The 24522-nt window shown below is 41.5% G+C and overlaps 1 protein-coding gene across 1 annotated transcript in view; it reads right to left on the bottom strand.

Annotated features, from left to right (window-relative positions):
* Nucleotides 1-17800, bottom strand: part of RGL1 (ral guanine nucleotide dissociation stimulator like 1) — a 76140-nt gene extending 58340 nt beyond the window's left edge. Inside the window, exons 1-2 of the mRNA XM_032192032.1 lie at nucleotides 17694-17800; nucleotides 16800-16910 (exon numbers count right to left, since the gene is read on the bottom strand). Of these exons, the coding sequence (XP_032047923.1) occupies nucleotides 16800-16910; nucleotides 17694-17720 (138 nt within the window). The 5' untranslated portion in view covers nucleotides 17721-17800. The remainder of the gene's footprint in view (nucleotides 1-16799; nucleotides 16911-17693) is intronic.
* Nucleotides 17801-24522: the final 6722 nt, after the last annotated feature.

The raw sequence follows: 24522 nt of genomic DNA, 5'->3' as shown, positions 1-24522 counted from the left end.
ACATTTAATATGGCAAAAGTCATGTCATTTGATGAAAACTACAGGTCAACATGAAAATTCAGTCAAACTGAATTTTGACTACTCAGAAATGTAAAGCTCATTTTTCATCAGTGCCTACATTGTTGGTAGTCAGACTGTGATGCTTTTCCTGTGAAAAGCTGCACCATTTTTTTCTCATCCAGGAATGTAATTTAATTTAATTGTGGAGCTCATCTTTGCTTTCTGCTGACTCAGTAGAAACAAAGAAAGTCTTGTATGAGACAGCAGGCAACACTGATGAACTCAAAATGGATTTAAGGATGCCAGAAGTAATAATTCTGTTGCATAATAATAACATGAATAAACATTACATAACCCCAAATGGTTTTATTCATCTTGATTGTATCATTGGCTTTCCTTTTACACTATAAAGCTTGCTCAAACAGTGTGCAGAAATTAAAATTATACTGACTCAGGAAATAAATGTGAACTGCTACTGCACTCTGTAAAAAATAAGGCAAGAGTGATAGATTTTAACAGTATGATGGAAAATAAACTCTAGGTGTGGGAAGATTAAGTGCATCCTGGCAGAGGAGAAAGCATTTAGCAAAAGAGTGATTCAGATTTTAAAATAAATTGAACTGGAAACATACAGTATTTTTGTGGAAGAAAAAAAAAATCAAGGAAATGTTGTTACATGTTTCGTAATAATTACTATGTGCAATCTTGATTGCCAAGCTTTTTTAATATTTTAAAACAGGAATAGGTTAGCAGTAAACCATTTTTATGGTCACAGCATGAATACATACCTAAACTGTATGATAAATTTCATTTCAATGGCTGTGCTTTTTACTACCCTTTGTTTTGAAACTAAGGGATCTCTTCAGGGTGGGGCCTGAGCAGAAAAAGCAGTAATAGTAAGATAACATTACCTAATACTGAAAGTTACTAGCTTCAACTTTTATTGAAGTACTAACAGAGCCCAAAAATATTAGTTCAATCAGTAGTTCAGGCCAAACTGCATTTTTGCTACATTATCTAGATATCCCAGGGGATGTGATTATGGAGTCTGTTAAGCTTCTTCTTTTGCACGCACACATTTATGAGTACTCATATGTATTTGTACCACACCTGTGACAGCAACATCCTTGTGCCACTTCCATAGCTCTATTCTCTATGACAAATTGTGCACTTTGTAGGTAAACAGCATAAGCTTACGGTAAAGAAGCATATTATGCATAAATGACTGCATTCTTGTAGCTACAACATCTGCCTCTTAACCCACCTCTTCTGACATAGCAGGAGGCAGCACTGGTTGCGTGAGCTGGCGCGGAACCTGCTGCAGCCGCTTGTACTTTGTTTGTAGAATGCTGCTGCAACGGACACAAACCAACACACGCACAAGATTATGTGGAAGTATTGAGTCAGAACCAAATAAGCATAGCTTACAAGTAAAGGAGAAAGAGCAAGCAAAAAACAGCAGGCTGTAAGATAAAACAGAAGTCCCCCACGTTATTGTCTGTCTTTTGTGTGTGTTGTTCAATTACGCATCAGGAGTTAATAGCACCTCTCTCTTCTTCTCTGTCCTATTCTAACTCTACGACCACCTCAAGTTTTCTGAACAAGACTATTTTTCCATGAAGAAGAATGCAAGCTTCGTGGTTCAAGTAAGTGTGCAAGAGTTCAAGTATGTTTCATCTGCTACAGGGAGCAGCCAGCAGGCTGATCGCGCAGCCAGAATCAATCTGTGGCACTCAACAGGAGGAATGCAGAAGTGTTAGAGCTGACCTCCAAATGAAATACATTGATGTTACTTATGAAACATTTCCAGCAGCACCACAGCGGCTGCCATGTCAAAATGTAAGTCACCATTCCTGCCCTAAAGGGACTCAACTCTAAAAAATACAAAGTGCACTGCAAACCAACCAAACCAAAAAAAATAAGGATGTGTAGATATATCTTCCTAACCATTTTCTTGTTCTGTTTGCTTGTAATGTATGAGCTGGCTTCCAAGCACACCTCAGGAGCATTTGGTTAAGTAATCTCTTTTGCACTGAAGACTACGGTTAATCCCGAAGGGTGCAGTGCCTTGCTACTTGCATCCAACACCACTGAAACTTTGAAATGTTACCAACCTCATCTAGTGAATTCAATCCACATGAGTACTGTAAACAGCTGAAGGACATTCTGCACTTAAAGATTTGAGTCAAAACAGTAACTCAGTGTGATTCAACGCACACAAGCCAAGATGTGGGGCATAAACTGTTTTCCCCTGTGTCTAGGGGTAAATAACCCCTTCCACCACTCTTTAATATGGGATGGTCTATTTCTACTTTTGGATATATAGATACTTGGAAGTTTAACCCACTGACTTCTTCAGCGTCAGAAGAAGCTACTGAGGTCAGGAACAACATAGTGTATCCACAAAGGATACACTATGAGCCTAAGCTAATACATAACATATACAACAGGTCTCCAGTTTGAAGCTATGACAATTTGACCATGTCACAACACATTCAGCCCTTCCTATTGTTTAACCATTCCAAGGCCTTTGAATAGAAAATGCCACTTTATAATAAAAATTATGTTGTTCTACCTGCACAAAGACCCTGTGGACTCCCCAAGAAAGAAGGAAACAGCTATTGACTGGGATAAAGCTCGAACCTCTGCAAGGAACAAGGCAACTATAAAAAGCAGCTGAAGGGGTGGGAGGGGAAAGGAAAATAATCCTTTAAATTGCTTTCAGAACAAAAAAGGGGGGAAGAACATAAGAGGAAAACAAATGAAAGAACAGAATATAATAACAGGATCACTCAGACAAAGCAGTTTAAGTGCCTACACCTTATTAGCATTATTGCTGCCCGTGGCAGCGCTGCCAGCTGCAGCCCATGGGCACAAGCTGGGGACCCGTGCAGCACGGAAAGCTTCTGCAGACAGCAACAAGCTGCCCACCCCTCCACGTGCTGCACTGCTGGGGTCCTGTGGGAAGGCTTCAGGGAGGAGGAGAAGCACAGGGGGCTCAGCCACCGCCCCTTGTCTGCACAGGAAGGTCCAAGGAGTCAGGCCTCCGATCTGTAGGCAGCAGAGTACACGTACAGCTCTCCAAATTTCAAGGGAAAAGCAGCACGGCAGGGCGCTTTTCCTTGAAATGTGGCTCCAGAGCGCACATCAGGAGGACCATGCAGGGCTACGGACTCTGGACCCGTGGTATCTTTTTAAATCCACTATCACACTTGTCCTTAATCATGTATGGTGCAGATAACTTACTAATCATTAATGTGCTCAATATAATAGGCAGCAGTAAGTTCATTCTGTAACGATTTCTTGTTACTCTTAAGTAATGGGAGCCAAGTGAAGCAACAGCAGCTCCGGGAACACCACGAATTTCACTGGTGTTTGAAGAACATAACAATTTCTGCACTAATGCAGGGCTCAGCTACACAAAGGTGGTTGCAAAAATCCAGACGCAAGCTGGTATTTGGACATAAGCTGGTGGCAAACAGGAACAAGTCAAAACTCCATCAGGCTGCAACCCAGTAGTGTGACAGAGGAAAAGGCTGGAAACTGCTACCATACAAAGGGGCAGAAAGCTTCACACCTAAGGTGGAGGCTGCCAGATTTCGTTTTGGTTGCCAGAGCTGTCTAAGGGCAGCTACACTCCGATGGGCAACAGATGGCTTGTGCAACTAAACAGAGAGAAATGTAAGAACCCAGCAAAAAAAGTCTGTTGAAAGTACTACCCTCAAAGGTCACACTGTGACACCCAGATCAGAGAAAAGATCTGAAGGGCTGGAGTAGGCAGAACATTAAATCTTTCAGCACAACACTTGGAAGCAGCAACAAAAAGCAAACAATTCTGCAAAGTATAAATAAAGGATAATGAACTAAGTCGAGGGACATTATTCTTCCACTGCATAAAAGGTCTGATGAGACCACATGTAGAGTACTATGCTCTGTTCTGGCTGCCTTATTTTTAATAGCTTAATACCTTATTTTTAAGGCAGCTATTATGAAGTTGAATGGGGTAAAGCAAAGGGCAACCCACATGATTCCTACCTTCACAGAGTTTAAAACACTGAGGATGTGGACATTTGTTTTATGCACACAAAAAAAGGCAGAATCTGAGCACCCAAAGTTCTTGTTGACCAGAACGAAACTGTAGGAGTGCTGGAAAACAGGCACAGATTATGTTGCAATATGGCCCTGACATCTTCTCTTCTGGACATTAAAGTTCTCATGATTCTTTTTATGAGTGCCTGTGTTCAATTTTATTCTGCCTCGTTAAATATTTGCTGCAAACAAATTGAAAGCAGAACTTTATAAACAGCAACACATAATAATTGTCATTTTAAACTAAACTAGAGTATATTCCTTCTGACAACGACCAATGCTACAGAGAAAGGTAAAGAAATAACACCCACAGCATAAAGAACAACCAATCCAAAAGGAAACACTCTGCTCGACTGCTGGAAGTGTTTGTTTTAAACCTAAATCGCAACAAGTTACTTGTCTTCTATTTTAAATTTCATGCATTTGTTCTCATTGTTTACATAAATGTCAAATCCTTTCTGAAGGGCCTTTCCAGGCCACTGGACTCGGTTACTACCAGCAGTGTCCTTCAGGTTAATTACATACAATTAAAAGGAAGTTTCTTTTTCCCCCTCATTTTCAACTCCTTGGAGACAAAGTGTTCCTACTCCACTCACTATTTGAAATGTCTTTGCTATATCCTCCTATTCATTTCCAGTATCAAGTCCCAAGCCTGTAAACATTTAACAAACACACTTACTGTTAAACCTGCATGTCAGCCTGAGTTGCACCAAGACCCAAATTTAACAGCCCTCACCTTCCCAGTGTCTCCAAATGCCTCCAGTCGTGTCCCATCTGTGGATCCCTTTTCTATTTCCCACAGCTTAGAGATAAGGGAACAAGAATAAAGGACAGCAGAGATACTACTGTAATCTCTCCAGCAGTAATTTCTAAGCTCCACTCCATTCCCTCCTTGCCTGCTACAGCCAAAGATCTGAGGTTGCTTTCACAGCTGGTGGTGGGCGAATGCTTCCACAGATCTCTGGACTCTCAAAGGGCCAGGTCTTCTCCCCAAGTGGTTCTAATTAATTCCCTTCTGGGCATGAATTGTTTCAGTGTGCTGCTGTGCATCGTTAGCCAGCTGCTCCTTGCTGCATATATGCCACATGTGGAGAAGATATCCAACTGATAAAGCTATGAAGCCACTAAATAAATATTGCCATGCAACTTTGACAGTTAATGCTTCAAACTCTTCAACCTTACAAAAAAAAAAAAAAAAAAAAAAAAAAACACTTTAAAAAGTTTTAAGTCAGATCATCCCAGTAATGCTTCTTTTCTCCTCTCTTCCCCACCTCCCAAAATAAAGGAGAACCATACCACATCCAAACAACAGCACTGCTGCTGAGTTGTATGCCCCACCCAGACACATAGTTCTGTACTGTGTTACACTGCAACATACTTCACATTGCCTGTCTGGTGAAAATCTGTGGCTGCACTTTGAAAGTCATTTGGGTGAAAGATGCTGTAAGAATGTGGCATTATCATTTCATGAGGATACGTTTTTACTTTCCTTCTGGTGAATTATCAGTGACATGGTACTGAACTTCAAAGCAGCTGTGTTCAGGTACTAGCATGAATTCATTTTGGTCCAAAACAGAATGATTTCCATAAAAAAAAATCCACTCACACTTCAAGAAAATTCTTATTCCAGGTGTAAAAACCTGGAAAAAAGATAACAGACTTTATATTTCAGCCCTAAATGTAGTGCTACCTGTTGGTGCAGCACTTATGGAAAACTACAGGTCACATCTCAAGAGCTCATATGGCCACTTGAGCGTGAAAGAAAATGAATTTTGGTGAGAATCAAGGCAGAAGTTCTGGTAGAACACAGGTGAGAATACTGACAGCTCCCTGGAGATAACTGCCGTTCAACCGCTGGATCCTTTACGGATGAGGTCTAGATGCATCCATGATAAGTGTACAGAAAAACTTGTAAGTGGCACATATGGAAGTACCGTTCCATCATACAAAGAACAGCCTGTCAGCCTGGCCAACATCCACTGGGCAAGAGCAGCTTTACTGCTGGCTGAGCAGCTCACAAAGGATGTACGTCTTGCACTGAATGGTATATTCTGTTTTTCTGGTGTAAACAAACCACAACACCAAAATTTATGCATAAAGATGTTTTACAAGCTCTGATACTATCTTGTTGGGGTAATAAACAACACTAAGACATCACACTTATTTTGCCTCTGGTCTGCAAGATAGCATACACCAGTTGCACAAAGCCCAGCAAGAATACAAATCCCACTGCATCAGCATTCAGTTACCCATTTTCCCCCAGGTGAGCCCATTTTTCTTTTAGGAGCTAGGCCATGAGCTGATTGCTTTGTGATCATTTCTGTACACAGCTGCACCCCCTTACAACACTGGCTACAGGAAGCAATATATTCAGAAAACAGATTCCTACAGCAGTAGTAAAAGATGCAAGTTCAAAGCATGCATATACACACTGTCATTTAACATATTTTTAATTAGCTTTACCAAGGCTAAATTTAAATCCAAGCGTGACTAACATGCTTGCAATGCTTCAGCCTGTTTCTTAAACGAAAACATCAAAACGCAAACTGTAAAACTAATGGTTTCTCCAGGGCTATTCTCTTTACAGCATCTCAGTCCAGCTCATATGCTATTTCTCCCAGGCTTTCCGATGACACATAGCCACATTCGTTGCCAACACTTCTTTAACTCAACAAGTGACCTAGATCTTCCAACATTCAGAAAGAAAATGCCAGTTTCTTTTCAGAGCAAGCTGATTTTTTGTTATTCCTTTCACTTATTTCTTCTTGGAAATGCAAGGAAAGTAAAATTCAACGAAATCAACAGCAGGACAGTTAAGATCCTATATTTAAGGGAGAATCTTTACCATCCAAGAAGCACAGTTTAAAAAGACATGGATCCTGGCCATCAAAGGAATTCCCAGTGAAGGGAAATAATAGTATAGGGCATTGTTACATTCTACATGTCACAGTAAACTGAAACATGCCAAAAGCAAATTTTCATACATAAGCAGACTGGCTGAAAGATTTCCGAAATGCAGTCACATACAATCAGTGCAAAAGAGCCAGAACAGTGCAGTCTACAGCAACATCTGCTCTTCTGAGACCTCCCTTACCTCTCATTATTCCACTTAATAGAACAATCATTAGCAGGAGATGCACTCTGCACAGCCCTGTAGGAAGAGAGGCTTCTTGTGTGTCTCTCCCTAGTTCTCTGTGGCCAAGCAAGTGTCCCGTAGCCTCACTCAGTGTTAATAACATGCAAGATTAAAGCACTGAAAGCCTGTCACCCTTTGACAGTTTGGAATGTGAGGTTTTAAACTCAACTGAGAGCATGACATCATGCTGTAAAGCTAGTTACCCTTCTAATTCATGCATCTTGTATTTGGGACTGGGAAAGTAAAAGATGGTAATTTTTCAGACTTCAATTTTAAAACTCATAAACAGCTCAAGTTTCATTTTCAATTGTCTGTTCCAAAGACAGCACCTATTACCCAGCTGATGACTGCATCTAAGAATTCTACCTGGAATATCCCTACAGCACAGAAGTGTGCCCAAACCAGGAATTAAAGAATGAAAAATCTGTAAGCAGTCATTAATAAGGGCCATGATGCTATGGTACGATTATGCCCACAACTGAAGGAAAGGGCAGGAGGAAAGAGCCTACTCAGAACCAAAAAGCAAGCTGAAGAAGATTCCAGGGTTTTCTTTTGAAAACTATGTAGCTGTCTACAGGTAAAATCACTTGATTCTGAAGTCTCCTATACATCTTCCCTGTGGGTCTCCAGCAGTTGGCAGGTATCTTACACCACAAAATCACCATGAGTAGTGCCCATTTTTCTTCATTCACCATCTCCAAGATAGTTCCTCAGAATACAGCATTTGGAGTGGGACAATAGAGCAATCTGGTTTCTGCAGGGTGCCTGTCAGCTCCTTGGGAACTGCTCTTCTACCTCCACCAAGCACGTGGCCAGAAGTGAACCTTGGCCTTGGTCTGGGTAGTCAGGACAGGCTGCAGGAACCTGGTTCCAAAGAGTCCGATTTAGCCAAAAGGGACCAACATATGCTATAAATCAAGAGACAAAACACCAAGCTGCAGCAAGGACAAAGATCGGTAAGTCCTTGCCTACTGGCTGCGCAGGAAACTACACATGACAAGAACATCTGGGACCTAAGGGTCCAGATAAAAAGAATAAAAAGAGGGGAAAAAAAAAAGATAAAAAGAAATCACTGAGCTGGCTCAGAAGGGCATACAGGAGGGCAGGAGCAGGCTTAGAGAAAATGTTAGGTTTTGCATGTTCCTAAAACGTTGATGGTTCAAGGCACCATTTAAATCGCAACCTGTATTTAGGAGGTCAGTGTTGGAAAGAAAAGAAATCCAAGCTAGAAGTTCTGACATAGCCTTCTCTTTGACTTGAAAAATATGCCCTAGGTCCTAACTGGGAAACATATTAGTTAGAAGTTCTTGAACTAACTTTTTGACTGAACTCTCCAAAAGCAGCTTCCTGCGAATGTATGTGACTGCAGAGGTGTTTAGAAGCCAAACATGTGGTCATATGCATTGTGCTACATGAGACAATTATGCAAAAGTCAGTTTTGAAACAACATGCAGTTCTCAGAAAAGGTTATTATCCAATACTGTCAGTGCAAAGAAAACATTAAAATACTTAGTGACAGAATCGGTACTTCTCACCTCTCCCCGTCTCAGAATTGTGAAAGCATTTAAAGCATCCTTTCACAGAAGTTCATTTGTAGTTTTTGAAGAACATGTTCAGCTGTACACCCAATGCTATAGCATTAAAGACACCTTGAGACGTAATCTTTTGAATCAATCTCTGACTGAATAAGCCCCAGAGCCAGAACTCCAGCTGTGGCCAAAAAAAATAAGCAGAAAAATAAATAAATAAATAAATAAATAAATGCATGTCTAAAGTCTGCTCTAGAAATATAATGAAGGGCTACCTAAATCAGGTGGCACTGGTACGAGGGAGCTTATTATTTCACCTTTATCCGGATATTTAAGACACAAAAGAAGAGCAGTCTGCAGCATCCATTAGCACAGCAAGTAACTTAAGACTTGAGGACTGGCTCACAAAGCTTGGCAGCCATTTAAGATGTGGAGATACAGGCTCTGTATGGCTCCTCCAGCACAGGAGGCTCAGGGGAACTCCAGTTCCTGGCTGCATTTCCTGTGACCTGCCCCAGTAAAAACTCCAGAGGCAGAGTGCAGGTCTCCTCCTCTCTCCTTTCCCGGTAACACACTCCGGCAGGAAAAACACTTGCAAGCATTGGGGAGCCCCTCCTGTCCCAAACTCATTCCTCTCTGCTCCCCTCAGATTCCTTGAGTGCTGGACACAGTTCGCCCACCCCTCCCTAACCTCTGGAAGGGTGAGATAAAGCACTCCAGCTGCCTGACAGGGAGGTCTACAAAAGTGAGCTCCCAGGACTTCAAAAACTGGTTGTTTTCATTTTGTAATCTTGTCCATCTGCCCATGCCGCACCCACGCCTTTCACCGCTCATTTTCTGCAGCAGTGCATCCACTCTATCCTTCTTATGCCACCAATCCCACTCCTGCAGTTCCACACCAGTATTTTCCAACATTTTCTATCATCCCTCTGATACTTTTCTGCCTCTGCTTCTCCATATTCTGCTTGCCAAAGTACATTCAGACATCTGCACCAACAAGGCACCCTCCATCCATTCCACTGCTGTCCCCTCCTGCCTTCCCCACCAGTACTCCTCTCACACTGCTTCCAGAACAACCTCAAAAGTAAAATTGTGTTGGTGTTTTGTAAATGTAAAACCTCCTCTTCTCATCTCAGTCTCTCCAGCACCAGGACAGCCTAGCACCACTGCCTGCCGTGAATTAAGAAAGGCTTTACAACCCTGGCTTTTCTTCACCAGTCTGAATAAGACAACGGGGACTTCTACCACAAGGCAGATGTACCAGTTTTTCTCCTCTGCAGTCTCTCTTCTCTGGACTCTCCTCTAGCCTTCATCTTCTACACATAACCTGGATCTCCTTTCTTCCCTTTTCATGAACTCCCACACTTTTGCCCCCAAAATTTCCATAGCAATGATCTACCCTAATCTTCCCCTTAGCTGCACACCTTCTTGTTCTTACATTTCCCCTTGGAAACATACAATTGGAGGATGTCGTGTTCTTCTGCTACCAAAGGAAATTACCTTATAATCCTTTTCATCAACTAATCCAAATCCAATGTTGATGCTGCTGGGTTCTTTACTTCCTTCACTCTTCCTGGAGTGCCACTCCACTATCTCATTGCTATGATGAATTGAAACTTTCTTCTAATTTCTAGCAAGGTCTATGCCAGTGTAAATTTATACCTGGTGTGAATGGTTCTTTTCCCTCCCTTGTGCTTATTTCATGATTTTTATAGGTATTAATCACTGTCTTCACTTTGTTAATCTAACAATGCTGTACTGCTCAGATAATAATCAGACACATTTATCATTTTCTTGATGATCTCAAAAGTTCTCTACTGTCTCCCAGTTTAAATCAACTTTTCTTGAAAACAACCTGAATTATACAGTGACCCATAACACCATACAAAGGGTCTTACATTTCCCATCTCTACTGGCAATAATCTAAAACATTTAAGCATCTCATTTGCCTTTTCTGTTTTACGTTATGCTGGCGGGTCTTATGTCCTTTGATTAAAACACCCCAAGTTGGAAGGGATAAAAAACGAGAAAAGAATCAGCCTATAACAGAAGTTCTTTGAATTCTTTCACAAATATGCCTTTGCATTCTGTGCTGCTTAATCTCAACCCACTTCTGTTGCACTAATCCCAAATGTCAGCCTTGTAGGATATTTCCATCCTCCAGGTGTTTTCTTCCTCTGCCAGACCACCAGATTTCATCAGCATGCTTCTGCTTTCATGTCACTGACCTTAATGAACACACACCAGCTCGGTCACAGGACTGACTCGCAGAACTCCCGTAGGCACCTGTCTCCAGACCAACAGTTCCTCTTTCAGCTTGAGCTGCAACACCTCCTCTTCAACAGCTCCTTTACTGACCTTATAATTCCTTAGTCTCTCCTGAGACTTTTTTTTTGAGCCATTTCAATACTAGATTTTCAAACAAAAAACAGATTAAACCCAGAACCTTTTCTGAATCCAGAAGATCATTTTGTGAGACAAATATCTTCTGCCTACCCATCACATCTCCCCCATCCCACCCCAAATACAGCTACCACATTTCCTATTCTCCAGTCATACAATGTTATTTATGACTTGACAAATGAATTCAAACTCCTTACTGCTCAGCTATTATTTTGTGTGTCAGTTCCTTTCTAGTTCTGGGCTGGAAACCAGAAGCTGCCCAGTGCAGGCATATCAAGCTCTTAGGCAAAAAGAAAACTTAAAGACATGTGAAAGGCTCGTGTGCCATCATTACCATCAACCTTTGGGTTCACCTTTGGCATACTTGCAGAAAATATGCAAAAACAAAACAAACAAACAAACAAAAAACACATTTAGTTTTTTGAGTTATATGTAGATTAATTGTAATTCCCATCTCATTCTCTCTGTGAAGATAACTTTTGTTATTGCTGCTGGTTTTATATGCCTGTTTGTTTTCATTTGCCTTGCAAGGCTTGACTTTGGCAACTCTGATTTTAACCCTTAGATAACACTTTCTCAGCTTATGAGTTTTTCTCTGTTTGTCCAAACCTAATTCCTTAATTAAAAAAAAAAAAAAAAAAAAAAAAAAAAAACAAAAAAAAACTTTTGGATGATTATTTTTACATATTTCTCTGAAAGGCTTCCCCCTGCCATTGAAACTCGAAGTCAGCATAGCATTTGCAATTTTGCCTGTCAAACTTCCAAGCTCACACATTCAGTTCCCTGAACTTCCTACCTGATTTCTCTGAATACTTCCCCTACTTTCTAAGCATGCCACTGCAAAACCAAGCATCTCATAGACCTACCTCCTCTACTTACCTTCCTATTGAATCTAAGAATTACCTGAAAACTGATGCAAGGTAAGCCCTTTGACACAGCATCATCTCTTACTGGATCACTCATATTTCATGAAGGAATCAGGTAGTAATAATATGTACTGCTTTGTTTCAATTCTTGTCAGGTGCCAAGAATGTTCATCCACTGAGGTAGCCTTAAATCACCCTGTCTTTGTTATTTACATAGTCATTCATTTTCTTCCTGCCTTACTGTCCTACATCATTCATTCCTTTCTCTTTCCATCACTGTAGGTCCATTCTGCTCTCGTTTAGCCCTCGTGCATCTTCAGTGTGTGCATCCCCTGGCCTCTGGCACAAACAAAACCACCAGGCCTATTATCTTCACTAGAAAAGCCTTTTTTCCTCTCCCTTTTCTTCAATTTTGTCCAATCCATAGTCAAGCAACTTCAATATTTCAATCTCATCTGCAGTGCCTGCAGTCCTGGGCCCTCAAATTCTCCAGCCCTTGTTCCTCTTTGCAAAGGACCACTTGAACAACTCCCATGTCTGCTGTGTGAAAAGCATGGAAGTTTCTTGCCTCTGCTCCTCCTCTGATCCTGTCACTTTTCTGACAGATCCCATCCTACTCCCTTGTACCTCTCTCTCTCTCATACCTTTTGCCTCCTGTATTCCCTCCCCCTCCTCTTCCAGTCCAAATCTCTTACAGACTCTCACCTCTTAAAAATTCCCTCACACTCTTCACTTACTTCTTTCCCTGCTGCTTTTTCCTTTCTTTTCAACTCCCTGTTTACATTTCTGTTTGTGATTTACAGGAACTCGTTGACTGGAGTTCACCTCTTCCAACACCATTCATACTCAGCATACTGCACTTGGCAACAGAAATTCAGGTGTTCAGCAGCCGATCTACTTTTAGACCGCTACAGAGCCAGGGCTCTGATCAGTAGAGCCACTGCTCTACTCCTCTTATCTGCTACTGGCTACAGTATGACTCAGCTGGTCTCTGAGACTTGTTTCACAGGCACATCGCTGCCAGTTCAAGATCAAAAAGCCCTACACAATTTGAAACTTTTCACCTGTCTTTTCTGCTTTCTTGCCTTTTCTTCACGGACAAGAGCACCATTCTGTTTGACATGCACAGTGCTAGCCTCCCTGTGAGCTGTCTTTACAACCTCAGACATCAGCCGGATCTCATGCTTTGGGTTCTTTCTGTGTCATGGTTTTAAAATACAACCTTCTCTTTCTAGCCATATCATTAAGATTCTTTACTGCACTCTCAAACCTTCTAATCCAGTTACTGATACGCCTTATTCTCTAGTCTGATGTAATCCCATTCAAAACAATGCTAAACACCAACTCAAAAGGCTGCTGCAGAAAGCATTCGCATCCTGCCCTGACCATGCTGTCCACCTATGTAACTCTCTACTTCCCCTTCTCTTCCCTTTCCTCTTCTACTTCCTTCTCTTGCACACACACACACACACAAAAAAAATTTAAAAAAAATCAATCTGATTGCACAGCCTTCATGCACTGCTCCCAGTCTCCACGCCATCTTGCTGAAGACCCTGCCTCCTACCACAGGTCTATTCTGGAGACACCTACACCCACTTCATTTTCAAAAAAATGTCCTTGTCCTTTCTCTTGTTGAACTTTTCATGCTTGGGAGGGATTCTCTTTAAACATCTCCACATTTGGCTTTGGAAATTTTCTTATGGCTCTGTGTTGCCTTGATGTTTACAAATAACTTGAAAAACATCATCAGACTGCTGGGAAATTCATAGCTCTGCCTTGGATACCAACCATCAGATGACATAACATATGTGTACAGACAAGCCTCATTTGATACTTACTAAGTAAGTTCTTTTGGGTCAGGTTAGTACTTTTGGGCAGCATCTATCACAGCCCTGAGCTATTACTAGGGCTTCCAATCTCTTTTAATACTGTAGTGCCTAAAATCCTAACCTTCACTAACTGTTTAGTGACTCGGTATTTAGTGACAAATAGTAGTTATTGGCATCCTTTGATGTCTAATATTAAATTTAAAGCTAAGAAATTTGGTGTTTATACAAAAGCTTCACAGTTTCAAAAGTTATGGAACTGCTGATGACTGTGTAAATCGCAAGCTGTTCATTTCCTCTTTTTATTAATTATAGAAGTTTGAATAGACATTTTTGCCTTTAAATAGGCAAGTGTTCACAGCACTTAAACTGTAACCTTACGCTTGGCTTTTAAGCGGACTGTTCCCTCGAAATATGGCCTGTCTTTCAAGAACCCTGGATGGTTTGTTAGGATGGAAAATTTTAGAAATTTATTAGACTTCTTGAAACATAAGAAATTTAGGGTCACTCACTTACCGGAACCTCTACAAGAATGTATTTATGGAAGATTTCAAGACTTTATGCAATTAAAGATTGGAAATAAGCACCAACACGCTTGGAAAAAATTAAGCCTTTTATATTCCCTTTAACACTTGTTGTATGAAATTTTCAGACATGTAAGGTAATTTACCATCTAACGCTTTTCAGCTGAAAACTCTCCCAAGCACTTTACAAATGCAGCACCACTACGATCAATCCACTCTGGAATCACTGGATCAAACCCCTGCTCTGATACCACACAATATTTAATATCTGCATGCAACACTGACATTTCTGAAGAACTTCAGCTTTTCAAGTCACAGGGCACTTGACCTGCTACGGTAAACCACCAGAACCTCAGCGACTCAAGAAGGTCAAAGTAAGTAGGCCTTTGCAGGATACAAACTGACACTAAGTCACTGTTTTTTAAAGTTAATCCATGCATACACATAATCAGTAACAGAGTTACTATATTCACTACCATTAAGGCTCCATACTTGACGATCTGCAAATACACTATTCCCATATTCTTCAGCTGACCTTGAATCTTCAACCTTAGCTTGACTTACAGCAACATCAAAAAGGACCAGCATTGATACATCCAACAGCTTTTTAATTAAGTGCTATGAATTCCAAACCATTGAAAAAAATTAACATCATAAAACCCTGTAAACTCCAGATTAAAAAAATAAATAAAAAAATCACCTGATGACAATTATAAACGAGACAATTATGCTTTTCAAGGGAAAACTGCTGGAGGCAGGAAAGCCTATTCATAAATAACGTTCTGGGTTATAGGCTATTTATTGACCTCAGGATCACAGTAAAGCCATTAATAAAACAAGATCACAAAAATAGCTTAAAATATTTTATGTTCTGAAGAGCTTAGGAGAAACAAAAAGCCCATATGTTTAAAAATATTTTTAAATAATGAGCATGAGATTATTGCTCATGAAAGACGCCAGCTTAGAAGCTGAAGTCACCCATTTATGCCCAGAACAGGTGCAGACTTCTGGCACACTGCCCATTCCCCACAAAGGGGGCTCAATTCTGACCTGAAGAACCTAGCACTACACACAGGAAGTCAAAAGTCATCTCCGTGACCTTGCAGTCCCTTGTCCTCTTAGTAAGATAAGTATCATCAGCTGTGTTGGTCTGAGGAACACATACACACTCTCACTTTGTGACTATGACCAAGACTTCACAACCTCCTGCCACACAGAAGGAACACCATCTCTGAAACAGGAAAAAATACTACTTTTCTAAAGTATGCTTATGAGACACAAGTTTACTCACAATGATCTCCGATTCTTTCAAAACCACTTGCTGGAAAATTTACAGGACTTCAAAAATACTTTCTAATATTTTCCCCCACCTCCTGGTAAAAACAGAAGGCAGAGATGGGGAATCTGCCACTCAAAGGAAGCAGATTTGAAATTATCTGTTCTGATTAGAACTCTGTGTACTTCTTGCAAATATGGAAAAGGGAAATTCTAAGCTCTATCTGTATGCGGGACAAAATCTGCTTATCTTTCTTGACCATGGTTTCAGCATCTCCGTATCACTTTATGTCATGGAACTTCATGAGCAAACTATTTGATATAAATCTCTGGGTAGTTTTAAAAGTCTTTACAATACCAACCTGGATGCTAGCACAAACCAAGCTTTTACATTACTGCCTTTGACCCTGATGAAAATCTATTAACATAAAATAGCACCAAAGTTACAGCCACCTCTTGATGATCTGGCTCAAACTGCCACAGCCGCACTGATTCCAATGAAGTGAGGCCAGGAACTTGGCCTGACAAGGGGAAGGCACTCAGCAGCATGCCATGTTAATTGCATGTAAGTTTATTTCACTCTCCACAAAACCTTTGTGCTTTAAAATATACCTTTGAAAACCAGCACATATCTGTACTTCTTGCAGAAATGCTGACCAGTAAAAGGAAATACAAACATCTCATCTGCCTGAAGACGCAACACTGAAATAAGACCAAAACACACATTCACTTAAATTTTGAAGAAGTTTCTGCTAATTTTTGAGAGACTCTCATTATTTAAAACACCATGACTGTTCAGGGCATTCACACCGGATTTCTAGCAGCAGAAATAAGCCACAGCCCACTATGAAAGAACTGTTAAGACCAAGCCATAAGCTAAAATCCTTATTTCTGCATTAAGTATCATCTGATTCATGGTCACAACTGGTCAAATCGTTTTTATACACGTTAGTAAAAAAGGAAAAGCCAACACGAGAGAGCTCCTTCAGATAACCCCGATGGACAACTTCATCAGTGTTGTTTTTCATTTTACATGCTGAGAACAGTCAGTGCAAAAACTTAAAATCATAGCAATTCATGTGGAATTCAGCTCCCTGGAGCAGGCTCCAAAGTCCACGACGCCAAAATGCCACTGCGCCAGCATTACTTACCCCTAGCCATCTTGCTCCTTTGTTGGCAGCCTGCTGAATCTGCACTCTTTTCAGGGTGACATGGTAAACAGCTCCCTCTTCTACTTCTTCACCCCAGTCCTGAATTGAGCTCTGCCAGAAAAAGAAAAAGAAAAAATGGAGTGAGAGAGAGAAAGGAAGGTTTTCTCCTCTTCTGCTAACCACGATCTATACCAGGTGCTCCGTTGCTTCACACAGAGCTCAGAGCAGCAGACAGGCTGCACAAAGTACGTACAACAATCGAAGCAGCACAGGATACTTTTAGACTGAGGGAACGCTGGAGATATTCTTGGCAGGCTGTCCTTTCCTGTGGTATCAAGATACCCTGACTTTCCATTTAGCTATTTTTCCTAGACTAGCACATATTTTAAATAGTTGTACAAAGTCTTTTCTAAGGAAATAGTTTGGTTTTGATTAGCAGTCGCTCTTCCCTCTCCCTCCCACCCCCTCTTTTCTAAAGCAATTAATCTCTTTGGCCTCTCATTTACGGCAGAAATTGCGCTTTTTAAAACTGTTGAATTACTTACGCAGACAGCCTTTAAACTTTGAAGCTAACAAGCACCTAAAATACAGCAACCCTTTATTCCTTCTGACAGGAGAGATCCAAAGCACCCGCGGTTTCCTTTCCCAAAACCTATTATTTCAAGCTACAAAAACTTTACGGAGTCGAGGCTTTAAAACTCGCAATAAATAAATAAATAAATATTAAAAAAAAAAAAAAGCCCAACGTCTTCCAAAGTTTACCATGCGCTGGGGTGACGGCTCGCCTCCCGGGCTACCAGCCGTACAAAGGGGCCCCGCAGCGGCCGCTCCCTCCCGGCCCCGCTCCCCCGACTGACAGCGGCGCCCCGCGGGGGGTGAAGGACTCCCGGTTACCATTTTAGCTCTCCACAGAAATCTCATTCTCAGTTTCTCGCCGGGCGCCTCGACGGGGCATGCTGCTGCTGCTGCTGCTGCTGCTGCTGCCGCTGCCGCCGGGCGCCAACCCCGCTCCGCCCTGTCAGCGGCCGCCGCCGCCGCGGGCCGGGCCGAGCCGTGCGGCCCCTCGGCTCCGCGGCGCGGGAGGGAGGGAGGCAGGGAGGTGGCAGCGCCAGGCCCCGCCTCAGCCCAGCCCCGGCCCCGCCGAGGGGCTTCCTGTTTATGGCGGGCAGCCCCGGCCCGAAAGTTGAGGCCGCTTCGCGTTCCCGGGCTGGGAGCCGCGTCCGAAGCGAGCGGGGCGGCCGCTGCCCGCCCGTCGCCGCCTGACAGGAACGGCCCGGGGCGGGGGGAGGATACAGGGGACTGCGGGCGGGGGGCACGGGGCGGCAACCGGGGGACCACGAGGGCTGAGGTCGGGCCCTGCCCATGCCTCAGTCCCCCGGGGGGATGTTGGAGCTGCTCGAGTGTTGCCCTCCGCAGCCCTCCAGCCTGCAGCCGCTCCCCGCGACAGGGAGGCCGGGGGCCATGCAGGAGGGATGTAACGAGCGCAATAAACTGCGGGGTCGTGAGGAACACGGAGCAGATGAGGGCATCGTGGTCAGCGATGTAGGGGAGTAGGGCTGAGCTCCTGTCTGGGGAGATGAGGTTGAGGGTGATGGGAAATGAGAAGGGGGAAAGAATTCCTACCCATTGGACCTGTACATCAGGAAGCAAATCCTGACTCTTTCCACCTGTCTCACCTTAAAAAAAAATAAAAACAAACCAAAAACAAACAAAAACCTTTTCCTACTCCTGCAAAGTAATAACACACAGTAGCAGCCTCTCCTCGTTGCTCAGCCATGAGGCCTGCCATCACAGCAAGCCATGGCCCTCTGAGAGGCTGCTGGCTGGACATTCTCCAGGTCCGCTGGACACCAGCAGGAATATGCACAAAGGCACTGACTGGGGTGCTGCCCCGTGAGACCCAGGCCTTGGTGCTTCTATCACCTACTAGTGCAAGGAAGAGACAGCCACCTAAAACAGTTCTTTCAATTCAGCCTCCCTCTGACGTACCTGGCAGCTACTCAACAAGAAAAACTTTTGATCTTGATTCTGTAATTACAGACTACTGTCTATTTATTTCCCATCTTGATAAAGGTTAAAACCAAAACATCCTTATTTTTCTAATAGGGCATCCCTTGTTCACAAACCAGCCTGCATATACCATGACTGTCTTCCCTGTACAAGCAATAGCTGTAGACATCAGCATGGTAACAGAAGGATCTCAGAACACCTTAAGAACACTAATTTAAAATGCCTCTTGAGCTGGCATCTTTGTTTTGTTGTTGTTGGTGGTGGTGTTTGTTTGTTTGTTTTGTTTTTTTTTTTTGTTTTTTTAGACTTACAAATTGTACAAGTCAGTGAAAGAGGTAAGAATTGAACCAGAGAGTTCAGATTTCCTCAACATTAGCTACAACAAGCAGCAGATTAACATTTACACACAAGTGTTACTACCAGTTATCTCAGGAACTATGCTGGTTCAGAGACACTTACAGCTGCTAACATGAGGAAGCATATGAAAGTGAGAAACAGTATTTTAAGCTATGAAACTAAGCTTGAGCTGCGTTGTTACGGGTGAAAGGATCTGATTATTCTACAGGCTGTGCATTTAGTTTATTTGCCTAATACTAAAGTGATCCAGAATGTGCTGAGGCAGATACAAACTTAGTAATCTAAAATTCACTGTAGCACACAAATTGAAGTCTAGATTTTCCAAAGTCCCTTGGCTTTTGTAAAACTGCACACAGCCTTTAGAATGCTTTAGACTTTGCAAATGGTTTTCCACATAATAATTTTTAGGTGCAAAAAAGGGAGTCTGCATTGAATTCATGTAGCTAGCCCAGCAGGCATGCAAGCCATTTCAGAACAAATTGCAGCTGAATAGGACAAGCATATGTTAGCATATGAAAGTGGATATCCAGCTACAAGGAATATAACAGCAAAGCCAAATAATTACCCAGTACTGAAATGAAAGTTCTTTCACGGTATGATGTTCAGGTGCCACAGTAAGTGCACTAGTGCAAAACCATAACTTTGGATGGCAATAAAAAACAAAGAAACAAACAAACAAAAAAAACAGCTACTATTTCTAACTATTTCTCTAAAAGCAAGAAAATGGCAGCAAGTTCATACACTTGGAATAAGCTCACATATTTGACCCAATTTAGCTTTTGCTGAACTAAAAATCTCAGACTGGGTCCTTATGGAACACCGTCTTATGGAGAGACAAGCTCAGCACTTTTAATTTGAGGTAGGGCATAAGCCTTCTCACGGATGATGTTTCCAAATCCTCTTGGTCACTGTCAAGTGACAGAGGCTCTTTTAGCATGGAGCACCAGATTAACTCACCTAGTCTAGCAAGTAGCTAAAAAGCTACCCTTTTTATTAACTAGATTGTCATTAGTCATGCTTAGAGTTGACTATTTTCTAAATAATTTTTAGCAACAAGTAAGTTTTAGCAACCCAGACTCTGTAACATTAAGCACAGATACACCTTTCTAATAAATGCATAAAGAAGGCAGAGTGTTGTTATCTGGGTCTTTCCAGCATCATCCACCCTTTGCTGTCACGGACAGTGAACTCAGGCATAAAAGTAGAAACATCTTAGAAGCAGCTGTTTCCCAGCTCAACAAATTTCAGAGTGAGCCTTTAAGATAATACATATACAGTGGGATATTTGGTTCTGTCGTGTCCTCAGACAGCTGATCAGGGAGAGAAATATCGGAATTGACTTAGAGGAAAAAAAAAAAATCATTGTCTACATTAAGAGTTACTGCTCTTTGAGGAAGAGGCAAAGAAAAAAAAACAATAGTATTAAAATTGTGTGTCTTTTGTGGAAACTGCTGTCAGTATTTGCTTGATTGAAATTGGAATCTAGTTTTTTTTATTTGTTTACTTATCCCCCTAAGTCAGTCTGCATGATGAAGCTTCTGGAAACTGCATTAACTACTTTATTTCAGAGTGTAAAACTGCAAGCAAAGGACCAGGACATCACAGAGCACAACTTAGCCTGACAAATTCATTTCATCTTACTTTAGTCCCTATTGCATGTATCAGCTCGGAAAAGCATGTCAGTGCTGGCTTTACCTTAGCATAACCTGAAACGTTTGCATCAAAGGAACTAAAGTTTTAAGATTCTTTGATGGACTGGAGCCTAGAGCCTGAACTCAAAAAGAGCTGTAGGTTCAATCCACCATGGGACTGAGTTTTCTCCCCACAAGAATTACATCAAACATTTCACTGCAGAAAGCCCATAAATCAATTTTTCAGCAGATTTTCAGTGAAAAACTGGTTATACAAATCATCTGCCAAGTGTAATATTTGCAGTTTTCTAGTTTCTTGGAAGTCTGCATTTTATTAATAACTGTCTCATTCAGTAAAAGGATATTTGTAGGTTTGGGTGGCATCTTCTTTAAAGCAACTGCCAGGGTATGGAACAATGTTTTCCAATGTGGTGTACCTTTCTTATGCCACAGCATTTACTTACCTTCCAGCTAAACAAGGAGGTCAAGTTAATATATATTCTACATATTATATACAATGTTTTAATTATATGTATATATACTTCATCTTCTTACAGATCTTGTCTGTATTTATATCATCAGCTCTCACAGATCCAACTATGTTTTTATGTGAAGTATAAGAAAGTTCTCTCAGACTGGTAGTCTTTCAAAGTAAATGAAGCATACTGTGCTGGCAGACTATAAATTTGGAAGGGCCCATTTTGACTCCATACTCTACGAAGCTTTTGTCATTAGCTTTTACCAAAACATGCATGTCTGTGTATGCATATATATGTATTTATTTTGGTTTTGTAGAGAGTAATGAGTATGCTCAGTCTAGACTCCTAAAAATGTACCTTACATCCAAACACTGATTATTCGTTGCTAGAAAGGTGTACATTGTACTTGACTTTCATTAGTTGCATTCTAAGGCCATTATGCAGTGTTCAACAGCTTATTTTAGACCAGGAGATGGGATCAGAATGCACAGGAAAACATGAAGACAAAGCAGGATCTGATTAATCTAAAAGATGTTCTGTAAAGGTTTCAAGGACAGAAGGACGCATGAAGAAGTTGAAGAACAGCCTGCAGTTTAGGTTACTAGAACTGCTGCTTTGTTCTTTCAGCAGGCTTTAATCATGAAACTGATCTACACTCATGAAAAACACTCATGGCCAACATTGTGTTAAATATTTGGTTCTTTCCAAATCATGTTTGCATGCAATAGCTACATTCCTGTCATAATCAAGCCCTGTGTCTGCCCTTTCTACTGAATCAGAGTTGTTCCTCTCAAAGATCTGAGCGTATATTCCTTCCCCGTTGCAACAAGAAATACAAATCCACTTGTAAACGCAACCTTACGCTTCTCACAGGGAAATGTTATATAAGGAAATATTTTGGGGCTTGGAAAACTCTCAAACTGCAGATCATTGACCACTTACAGTCCAGAACTTGCTGACTGTCCACAGAGAAATAAGTTAGTCACACAGTGATGATTTTTCCTTGTTTTCAGCTGTTCCTACAGCTGGCACGCAGGCGCTTTCATGAGAAGACAAAACAAAAGACCTATAAACCAGCTGGAAATAAAGAACAGCTAGTCTTACTGCTTTTACTAGGGGCCTAGCAGAAGGAGAAGAGGAAACACAAGTCAGAGATACCCAAAAAAGGAAAACATTCAGGAGAGCAAAGGAAAAGGACAAAGTAATCAGGTGCTGTAAGAATCGCACCAGGCAGCTTTTGCGTGAAAAGCTATGCATCGTGTAGCCTAAAAGGAAAGAAGCCAGGTACCAGAGCCCTGCATGCAAATTAGTGTCACTGGAAAATTATCATCAGTGGGAGAGGGGAAGTTAAAACACATAGCTGTTTCCTTAGTATTTCTCCAAAAAAGGGCAAACACCCCTTGCATTACAAAACCATAAGTTTCACTGTGTTCCTGTTAGTGGCACTGCCAGCTCAAGCAGTTTGCACTCCCCGGTGCTTAGTTGTGCCAGAGCCATAACTGTTTGCATGTTGGATATGCCAGAAATTTCCCTTAAACACTGTTCGGATATTACCTTAAAAAAAAAAAAAAAAGGCAGCAATGGCTACCACTTCAAGGGCACTACCTAAACATGTGCAACTGTTAATCGGAGGAGAGGATTTCACAAGACAATCTTTGTGCTCATCCTATAGAAAGTATTGCAGTCTAGAGAATAAAGCATGTACAAAGAGACACCCCTGTGATGAATTGTGCATTAGAAGTGCATGCCTACAAAAGGAAATACTGCTTCTATTAATACTATTAATGCTATTTCATTAATTATTATTGGTCTGGTTTCTTTATAACCACATTTAGTCCATGCTTTCTGTTTATGGCACATACCCTCAATTTGATAACTACCAGGTGCTGCAGACTACAGTTCTTAAGATTGAAGCTATTTTAAAAGGTAAGAAAATTCACATGCAGGTGATCCACAAAAGCTACACAATGCAGAGACTACAGAAATGTGAACACAAACCAGTCTCATATTGTGTTTTAATGACTGTGGTCTCTGACCTGTAGCTTGGCTGCAGAGAGCTCTTCACTACAGCTACCATATGAAAATCACCTGGTAATATTCCTTTACACTGGGCACACCTGAGTTCCTGCTTTCCTGTCAATTACAGTTTGCCAGGGAATCCTTTGGATCCACGTAACATCCCACGTGCTACAATCCTACCTACACTAAAGGTCCTTTACATCACAAAGCAGCTCTCTGGCACACATCTCATGCAGTCATTTCCATCAGTACAGCAGTAGTACTTCGCGCATACTGTGTGCTGATGTAAAGGGTAATAGAGGTAAGTCAGGTCCTCTGTCTTCCTCATTTGAAAATAAATTAACTTGCATACTTATATTATTTAAATGAATGAGATGCACTGTTACTATGTGTCAACCAGGAAGAAAAATTATTGGGATCAAAAATTAAATTTGAATTTCAAACCACTGACTAATCAAAGAAACGTTATATTACACACCAAATGCCTGATCTTTCACTGGCTGCAACCTTTGTGATCCGTACTCCTCTGCAAAAAGGGAAAAACAATGTTCCATGCTCGCCCTGCACAGTGTTAAAAGATGTGACAATGTAGTAGCAGCTCAGTAAAGAACCAGATATACAAGTTCATCGTGCTCAGTCTTCATTGACACTAGAATGGAGGCCTTCAAGTAATTGGAAATATTAACCAGCTTCATTGTAAAATGCCAGAGGAAATACAGCACAGCTCCCATATAAAACTACATTAATGTTTCATAAGGCTGCCTCATTACCAATGCTAAGTCAAAAAATTATGTAGTTAAGGAAGCACATGCGGCCTTCCATTGACCTCTCATTTCACGTGATTGCAATTAGATAAGCATGCACTGTTTCACAAACTATGCTGCCCAATAGGGTATGGGATGTTTTTGTATAATCTTAGATCTTGGTAGCATATCTGTTCCACGCAGGAGTGCATAGAGTTCCACTTGTTAAGACGCAAAGCAATGGTGCTTGCAAAACCGTCACATCACCAGTAAACACCACTTACAACACCATATGGAGAAACACTGGCATATTATATTTCACATATCCTGAACCTTTTGATTCAAGAGGAGCGTAAGTAGTGCTGCAACATCTCTGAGTCTGATCTCAAACCTGCCCCCTACTTAGTGTGCAGAAACCTATCTGGTTCTTTGGAAATGACATGTAGGAGCAGGAACACTCAAATCTCAGTAACACACATCACAA

Source organism: Aythya fuligula, chromosome 8 (assembly GCF_009819795.1).
Source record: "Aythya fuligula isolate bAytFul2 chromosome 8, bAytFul2.pri, whole genome shotgun sequence".
Lineage (NCBI taxonomy): Eukaryota > Metazoa > Chordata > Aves > Anseriformes > Anatidae > Aythya > Aythya fuligula.
This window is presented reverse-complemented; position numbering and strand designations above follow the sequence as displayed.